Source organism: Ciconia boyciana, chromosome 2 (assembly GCF_034638445.1).
Source record: "Ciconia boyciana chromosome 2, ASM3463844v1, whole genome shotgun sequence".
Taxonomy (NCBI): Eukaryota; Metazoa; Chordata; class Aves; order Ciconiiformes; family Ciconiidae; genus Ciconia; species Ciconia boyciana.
The window spans coordinates 92,396,654-92,405,961 of record NC_132935.1 but is presented as its reverse complement, the minus strand read 5'-3'; the positions used below and the strand labels follow the sequence as shown (position 1 = coordinate 92,405,961).

Genomic DNA, 9,308 nt, shown 5'->3' with positions numbered 1-9,308 from the left:
ATCGCTTCATTCCCCAGCCTGTATGGATACTGGGGGTTGCCCCGACCCAGGTGCAGGACCTTGCACTTGGCCTTGTTCAACCTAATGAGGTTCACACGGGCCCACTTCTTGAGCTTGTCCAGGTCCCTCTGGATGGCATCCCGTCCACACAGGCATGTCAACCACACCACTTAGCTTGGTGTCGTCTGCAAACTTGCTGATGGTGCACTTGATCCCACTGTTTGTGATTGATAGAGCTGTGAGATGCCTCCATGGGGGTCTACATCCCCCTCACTTGAGAGAAGCATTTAAACTGAGTCTTTTGATTGTGGTCCTTGCTACCTTGCATGCCTGTGCCTGGCCATGAACGTCACCAAGCTGGACCCTGTAATGCACCACTGCAAGCATTCATTTTGGACACTAGTAAGAAACTGATTAAAATGCAATTTACTGGCAATAACATGAAAGGGAAAAAGGAGATAGCATAGATAATTTCATGTCCCTTCAGATGGTGGGAACCCAAAGCTGTGTGGCATTGGATGGATCTTCATTCAGGGCACAGCACACTGTGCATATCCCATGCCTGCAGAGGTTCACTGGTGGTGTGATCTTTACAGCTTTTATAGGTATGTTCTTAGAAGTAAACAACTCTGTTTATCATTTCTACTGTCAAAGAAAAGTATCTTTATATAGAAACATGATGCTTCACTTCAAGATAAAGACAAGGATGTGCTGGCAGCATCATCACCAGGTGCCAATCCAGGGCCATCTACAAGCTCCTCCATTATGATTAGCAGAGTAAGTTTATCCTGCAGCCATGTAATACATGCAGCACAGTATAGGCTTGGAGGCCAAGCAATATGTACAGCATAACATAGCACAGCACAACACATGCCTGTGCCTGATCAGGTCAACTTTTATGTGGGTCACTAACTCCTCGATGTACAGCACTCTTCAGGTTAGGTCCACTACAGACCCTGACCCATGGGCTTAACCTCCAGGCTTGATATTTGACCTACCTCATCACTTACAGGCTTGTTTGGGAATCACTGGACTGCAGTGGTAGCATTGGGAACTGTAGCACTGAATGCCTTATCAGGGAGGCCCCTGCCCTGCTGGCCTTGCTGTCACATGCTGCCCTGGGCCCCCTTCCCTTGCCGAGCAGCCTCACCCCTGCTGCTCCTTGACAATCCCTTCTCTGCTGTCTCTTTTCCAGATTGAAGAATCTTAGTTCACTAGCCACAAGAAATAGAAAACTGAACCACTGCTCCGTGTCAAATCCTTCCCAGCCAATATGTAGCTTTCAGTTTGATTCAGCATGCTGTGCTTTCTCACATATCATTTGGGAGCCCAGGACAGCTTTCCCCCTGGAGTCCAGGAGGTTCTCTGAGTGCTGTTCCTCTGGTGACTATGATTAGAGCATATTGCCTGCAAAGTCCCGTGCCTTCCGCCATGGTTTGCTTAGGAGAAGATAGGCCTTTCTTGCAAGTCAAATGTGCACAGAAGTGTGGAATGGTCTCAGACAATTATGTTCCCCAAAGGGCAGAAAAGATATGTCAGCTCCAACCCTTCCCAAATGACATGAGAAGGAAAGGCACACTTAGTCCACAGAGCACTTCTAATGCTGTCCTACGCAGCATTAAAAAGAGTGTGATTGCATGTGGTTGGTTTTGTTCCACAGACCCCTAGCAGTACTGTGTATCCAAAACAACACAGCACATAATGAAAATGGAGTGTAGCGGATGACAGATAGCAATTTATTGACATACCAACTTCAGTCATGCTGCCAGGGAACAAAAAGGACTCTTGGACAATACCTAGACTTCATGGCAACTGGGATTCATGTTTTTAAACTCTTGCTGGACTTCAGAGCTCAGAAGCAGCAGGCAGTGTTTGCTCCCCTCATGGCTGCTCTTCCCTCATCCCTTTGTAACACCCTCCATGCTGCTCTTTGCAGAATTGCTTCCATGGGGACTGCAGCAGCCACATTCACCATGACAGCTCCTTTACAGCAGGTCCTGCTGGCCCAGACCAGCAATGCACATGCACGGTTCTGGGCCCAGCCATTGATACAGGGTGTATAGATTTTATTCAACTTTGTTGAATCTCCAGTGTTACTTCTCATTTTAGCCTCTACAGAGGACATTTTTTCCTTCATAAGCCAAATAGCTCTATCCCCTCTACAGTATTTGACTATGTTCTTATATTTTCATTCAGGGCACAGACATCTTAAAATGCCTCTGGACTTTCAGGAAATAATATTTCTGTCTTTTTCTTAAAAAATTACTGGGTTGCAAGCACAGTGCCACTGGTCTACATTTTCAGTATAGCAATCAGAATCATCTGCTTGCACAAAAATAAAAATAAGAACAAAATTGGAACCTCCATTAAGCTCCCAAACCTAGTTTTCAACAGATGTCTTTCTCTCAGAAGACTGATAGACATCACTTCATATCCCTAGTGACACCTGAAGGACCAGTTTAAAGCAAGAGTCAAATGCTTCTGTTTCACAGTGAGGACATTAGGTGGACTCTGTGCCTTGGAAACCTCTCTCATGTATAGTTTCAGGAAGCTGCTTACCATTTCTGCCTTGATTTCCTCCATTTCTTCGCTTTAAAATAATCATCAAGCAGAAGAAAGATTAAGCAACAGAATAGCTATTTTCTTCATGTTATGTAGTAAATCCATTGTAAAGGTTGATAGTTTTACTATTATTGTACCTAGAAAGTGCAGAGTGACAGACATGCTTATTTCAGGTTAACAACAGTTTTATAATTGCTTAATAACCTTACACACTCTGCCTTAGAAAAATGTCTTAGAAGTCCTGCCTTTTTTTTTTTTTTTTTTTGTAGTTGTAGCAAAACTCTGTTGACGGCTTTTGGCTATAAGGAAGCAGAACATAATGTACACAGCAAACCTTGAAATGTCGTATCTCCCATAGATTTCATAGCGGGTATGAAAATGTGCTTCCCTGCTGCCAGCATCATCATTTCAAGTTATATTTAATGCTGACTTTGCAAATGGTTGAGGCAGCCAAATACCACCATGTGTCTCCTTTTTTTAACACTTTATAAGTACTGATACTGTAATTTGCAATTCCGCATGTGTATCCCAGAAGGGAGATGGCTTAACTCAGCAATTAACACTAATAATCTTTTTAATTAGATAAACTGTAACCTAAAGAACCTTCCCTCTAAGGACTGTGAAATAGGAAATACCTCTAGCAGATTATCACATCAAGAGGCAATAAGAAAGATTTCCTCATATGATTCTTGTGGGTATGAGAGAGCTGAAGAAGTCCACCTTTTAAGATAAACACTCTTCTCATGTTTTTGGTTACATCTCTTAGGCATCACCTCGATATGCTTACTTAGAAGAAATCGTTTAAAACTATCTGGAAATACAATGACAAATTCAAATAATTTAGTCATTTGATATCCTATATGGAGATAAGCTCAAGGTAAGTATAGGAGCTGTAGGATTTATTTGCTTAAACTCAAAATTTTTAAAAACATTCTTAAGCTGTTTAGTGACTTCATGTATGGGTACATTCTGGTTTTGAAAATAGGATCCAAATCCTAGTGTAAACCACTTCTGTCAATAATCACTACCCACTGTATCATGTTTCAGGTTATGTGGTGCGGTAACCAGAATAGGTAATGACGTGTTTAGTTTGCAATGCTTTTATTAGAATAAATAGAAGGACCACCAGTTAACATTCATCAATCAGTGATATGTCACTGGAATGAAGACGGGAAATTATATCAGTCAGGAAGATGTTGTATTTGGAGATGATGATTTATGAAGAAATGGACTTTCTGTAAGCTTCCTCAGAACAAGAGTCGCAGCCTTATAGTACGTGCAGCACAAAGAAGCCCAAATGCATTCCTGTAAGAAGAATGCTTTGCTGAAGTTTAGAATTTAATCTGCAAGTTGTCCAAGCATCAATTCCAGGATGGTAGCCCAGCAAGTTCAACAGAAAGGACCAGGATTATTCTGAAAGCTGTGTTTATTTCACAGAACTCCTATAGAGAAACCAGTTTCTCAATAGCAGTGGCAGGATTTCTCATAAAAATCAAAACACTGGCCCTGTCTCTCAAGCTATTCAATGACAATGGGAAATACTCCTAAGCTACCTCCTGAAATTCTGGGTATAAGTCCTGAACACAAGTTCTCTGAGCAGAAATACCTGCACCTAAAGATCTGAAAAGTCACACACTTCTTCAAGAGTACATCCCTAGATATTGAAAGCTTTCCTCTTGGAGAAAATATTGAAAAGATGAGATTATACTACAATGTTACAGTAAGGGGGGATCTGTTTCTGAGGGGAAGGCAAGCATTATTTCCAGCTCTTTTTCTCCTTAGGGGGAACAATATTTACCAAAGAAGAGGATGATGTTGGTTGGATTGTGTTTGATCAAGAAAAGGAAAGGGTGGTCAGCCCTAAACTCATCAAACTCAGGGGAATGTTTGATGTCTCCCATCACACCCGCTGAAGCTGCCACCTCAGTGCCCTCTTCATTGACTTCCATGTATGCCTCATGGATGGCCTCAGATATCTTCAGGCTCTCTGCTGAAGAGATGCCAGATAGATTGGCCGAAGGACTGAACAGGTCGGTCATACCCAAGGCGATTAAGACAGATGTGAGGTTATATTTTTCCTCAATCTTCATGCGTGGGAGGTACACTTTCACTCTCTTCTTTTCCATCACATTGGGACTGGTCCACTCCATGAGTTTTTCAAAGCTGATTTTGTTCTCAAGCTGCAAAGGGAAGCAGGGAATGAAATGCCTGAGACAAGAGTGCAATGGCCTTAATGTCTGTGTTTATACCACTCGTTACTATTTTTTTCCATTTACTTTACACAATAGAACTGATACTTAATCTTAAATGTATTTGTTTATCTTGTATGCATCCTCCTGACTACAGCCTATAGCTCATTGTCTTGATGAAGTTCTCCAAAACTTTGTCATCTGAAAATTTATTCATCAGATCAAGGCTTTTTTTGTGAAAATACAGTTCTTGAAAACATCAAATCAAATTGGCCACAAAACTGTTCCTCCTGGAGAATATTTTATTGATCCCTTCCCTCATCTTATTTCCTTTTAATGCTACTTTTCCTATTTTCCTTTTAGTCAGCTCTTGGAATGCTTTCCTCATCACTTCCTTTTTTATTTCTCCTTGGATAAACTTCCCTTGTTTAGCAAACCACTGAGTGCTCTGCTGGAAGACTGAAATCACTGGAAATGAAAAAAAAAAATCCTGCTAGCATGTCTGTTTCTGGTACCTATGGAGATTGCTGCATATAGCAACATCCTCTTCTGCAAGGCTACAGCAACACTATGGTCCTTTACCTTTGTTTATTAGATCAAGGCCAGGGCTCTCCCTGGCTAGTCTCTTCCTGAGCACCTTGTAGCATCTGGGCAGCTGTTGCACTCCCGTCTGCCTAACACAGCCGTGCTGTGCGCAGCTGGGGTGTAAATGGACAGCAAAAGGTCTGACAGTAGCCAAGTCCCACTGAAGTGGTAACTCTTCTGCTTCCCCTGCCAGGGCCATACCTGCTCCAGGCCAGAGACGTCATCAGGCAACAGCACCAACATGCTCAGCTCTCCACTGGCGTACGGAAGCTCCAGGATCTTCATTTTCTCTGCAGCCACCACTGCCACTTTGAAGGTACTGTTCTGACACATCATTTGCACAGGTCTGCTTTCTTGCTGCAAAAACAGAAACGTGAGATGATGTGACCAGGGAGCAATTTTTTCTTTAGGCAGGCAAATGTACAAGCCCTTTGAAAGGGATAGGCCTCGGTCTTCAAGCATGTTGCTTTTGAAGAAGAGCTGTGTCTCCATTTTCCTCTCTTGCCTGCTGGTGTGCTCTGGAAGCCTGATCAGACACAGCTCTTGCAAACACTCCTTGGCCTTAAGCCCGGGCGCTGACACTGAAGGGCTCAGCTAAATCACCCGACCTGTGAGAGCAACAAGTTGTATGTGTAATACCCAGACTGCTGGCTGTGTGAGCCAACAGCTGTCCTGGCCAAGAGCTGTGTCCATGCCCTCCTACCTCTGTCACATTGAAGGGCACTTCCCGAGTGTGTTCTTCTTTAAACGCCGTCTTCCATATCCCTTTGAAGTAAATGGCATTCACAAGGACCAGCACAGTATCAAGATCAACAGAGCCTGACACAAGGAAATCCTGGATCTGTCCTTTAAGAAAGAAGCAGGGCAGAGAGTGGTAAGATAGACCTCCTCTAGTGTGCACAAATGCCTGCAATGAAGGACATGGGCGTCGGGGGTGCCGCTTTGTGGAGTTTTGTTTTCATAGCACTAAGCAACCTGCTCTTGCTTGACCCACTTTTTCTAGACATTATGGGGAGAGGAAGACAAGGGTATAAATTATGGTAGGTAGGGGAAAATATCTGCTACCCATTTTTCAGTCCTTACCATTTGTCTCTTTCTCCACCCAGGAGTTAATGAGCTGTCTTGCTTCCTCTGTAGCTGTTTTGAAGTTAACTTCTTCCAGCCCTGCTTTGTAGAATTTCTTTGCACACTCTAAGTATTCCTGTAAGCAGAAGGATTGCAGTTGGCAGACTGATGAGAACTTGAAAATGGATGAATGTGAAATGCAAGAGTGTGAAATGAAGCAGAATGGTTAAAAGAACAGTGAGCTTTTACCCCTATGTTTGAACATGTCAGTCACAGCTGTCTTCCTGTAACTGAATCTTAAAGCTGGATAAGAAAGACTACTTCACATATTTAGGTCTGGCACTTTTTTTTCAGATAGGATTCTAAGTTAAAATTTTGAAATATTTTCTTTGTTTTACCAAAACACTTTCAGTTTAACAAACATTTTTAAGGACAATGTTTGTTTCCATCTCTTTGTGCCCACTTTTTATTTTGAATACTGTGTTCTTCATTCTTAGATTTCAAAAACAAAGCTTCCTTTAACCGGGAAGATTTGATATTTGGTTTTGAAAAAATCCAAATCTGACTATTTCAGTCTTCATGCTTTCAAGTCATAAAATGTATTTCATTTCCTTTAAAAGTCACATTTTTCATTAAAAGCCATTTTCTAGCAAATGAACAGCAATCTTGATTATTCCCTGTGACTGTTGCAACATGGGTATATTTTATGTCATTTTACTTTTGCCTGGCCTCCACCTAACAGCCACAGGAAGGTTCAAACTCATTCTGAACCAGTTCCCCTCATGGCTCACAACATGGCTTCTTCAACAGACAGTGGGCTGTCGTTGGGCTCCTAGCTTCTCTAGGGTAGAGTCACAGGGGCCTTTATGGGGATTCTCACTGAAGTCAGGTCATAGTACAACTTACCAGAAGAACAGGGTATGTTTTTTCAATATAGAGTCTTTCAGCGATCTTGAGTGAGTATGTAGCATTTGGCTTGGTGATGTCTGAGAGAAGATCCTTGAATGAATTGTGGATGTATTCAGAAGTGCCACACTGAGGTATTGACATGAAAATAAGAAGATACATTGCATTAGCTTCTTCTTATCTAGGAAATAAGACCCTAAAGGATTGTCCCTATCAGTTAAGAGTCATGCTGCAGTGGAATTCTGCCCCACAGACATAGAGCTGTCATCTTTGGGACAGCAGGTGCTGTGGTGATGGTGCATTGAACTGACAAGTTCATCCTTCTCAAGATAAGTCCCCTGAAATGTGCTTTTTGTAAGAGTGCAGTTGTGTTCCCGTCACTGAGACTTCTGGGCTCTTCTCTGCCCAGCATCTTCCTGCCCTGCTTTGGAGTCTCTCAGCTGCAAGTCTGACTGCTGTACGCTGGCTCCAGGTGCTGAGCCCCTTTCACACACTGTTCCCCAGCAGCACTTGCCCAGGAAGGCACCCTGGTGCCCAAAGTATCCTGCCCCACACTGTCACTTGTTCTGGTGCAAGATGTGCAACCTGCCTTCTTTCCCTGTTTTTTAAACAAATAGGTGAGTTACACCCTCCTTCCCTCCCTCCACAGGTCTCCTTGGTTTGAGGGTGTTACCATAATTTTTCACAGGGTCTAAAAATGCCAGGAGGAGAGGCAGAACAGTTCTAGTTTTGTTCTGAGGAGAAAATATGACAGAAAGGGAGATCACGTTATTTCTCTACCTGGGAGTCAGTAGTGTCTCCAACTCCTGTAACATTATCAAAGTGAAGAACCTGCAAGAGAAAATGCCAGTGGTAGAAATGACAAGCATGACCAAAAATGATGTGAATTTGAGATTTACACACAATGCTTGAGGTAAAGCTGTTGGCTCAGAAAAAAAGTGCTAACTAAGAACATAAATGAACTAAAAATTTACAAGCAAGCTTGCAACTGGTTTATGCCCTCTGTGGCCTTCTTGGAAACTGTAAATACCACTTTTTGCTTAGATGATATTTTTTCTAGTGAATGTCTAGAAATTAACTGAGTTACATATTATGTACTGCTAATAATATTCTGTCTTCCTCTTTTCTTGGGATTTATCTTTTTTATATATTAAAAAAAATCTGATCACATTATCTGGAAGATGTCAGAATTTAGGAAAAAATCATAATAAAATTTGCTGACTGGTAATCCATTTTTTTATTGTCCTTGAGATTTTTTTTTTCTAAGTCAACACTAACTGGCCCTTATAGTGAAAATAGACATCTTTTTCTAGTATTTTCCCTAAATAACTCTCAATCCAGTTCTCCATTTTGTGACTTTGGCTTATTTCTTGTGCATTAAAACAGGTGAGAACCCCGTCAGTGGATAACATATTTCAGTGATGTTACTTAGAAGGAACAACAAGCACAAGCAGAGGTCACTTTACACCCATGTAAGTAACTTACCTTCTCCATCTGAGATTGAGTGTTACCTCTTGCTCCCAGATAGACCATGGCCAGGGCTGAAATGATACTCAGGGGGGAATAGAAGATGTTGTCATTGGCATGGTGGACTTTCAGCTCTTTGAATACATCAAAACAAAATTCTGCATTTGCTGCACTGATGGAGCCCATTGTGAAATCAGTGTTGTCTAAAGCAAACAGAAAGAGTCTGACTTATTATGATGAAATATATTAATTGTAATGCAAGAAAGTCAGGGCACTCAAACCCCTGAACTTGGTGCATGGGATTTTTTTCAGCAAACAGAATCTAGTGGTGTGGATTTAAAAGGCAGACATGCTTTTGGATTCATGAGCAACCAAAATGCTGGATAGCTACCAGTTATGCATAGGCTGGTGACTCTTATTTGAAACTTGAGTTCTCTTTCTCTGTATGTGTATATACCATATTGTTGAAAATATTGCAAAGAATATTAGTTACGTTGAAAGAAGCTCACTAAGGAAAGCTCTCTCTTAAGGAAA

The 9,308-nt window shown here is 41.8% G+C and overlaps 1 protein-coding gene across 1 annotated transcript; it reads right to left on the bottom strand.

Moving 5' to 3' along the window:
* Positions 1-4,340: 4,340 nt before the first annotated feature.
* On the bottom strand, positions 4,341-8,960 carry LOC140647940 (ovalbumin-related protein Y-like). The gene is made up of 7 exons (XM_072853174.1): positions 8,793-8,960; positions 8,088-8,138; positions 7,308-7,436; positions 6,420-6,537; positions 6,040-6,182; positions 5,538-5,693; positions 4,341-4,742 (listed from the first exon to the last, which is right to left on the bottom strand). Exons 1-7 carry the CDS (start codon positions 8,958-8,960, stop codon positions 4,341-4,343), a joined length of 1,167 nt encoding a protein of 388 aa, XP_072709275.1.
* Between the last annotated feature and the right edge of the window lie 348 nt (positions 8,961-9,308).

Coding starts and splice junctions, on each gene's coding strand:
- LOC140647940 (XM_072853174.1), bottom strand. CDS start 8,960: ATGGGCTCCATCAGTGCAGCAAATGCAGAATTTTGTTTTGATGTATTC. Junction 7,437..8,087: donor GAGACACTACTGACTCCCAG/GTAGAGAAATAA, acceptor TCAATACCTCAG/TGTGGCACTTCTGAATACAT. Junction 4,743..5,537: donor ACGTCTCTGGCCTGGAGCAG/GTATGGCCCTGG, acceptor TTCCCTTTGCAG/CTTGAGAACAAAATCAGCTT.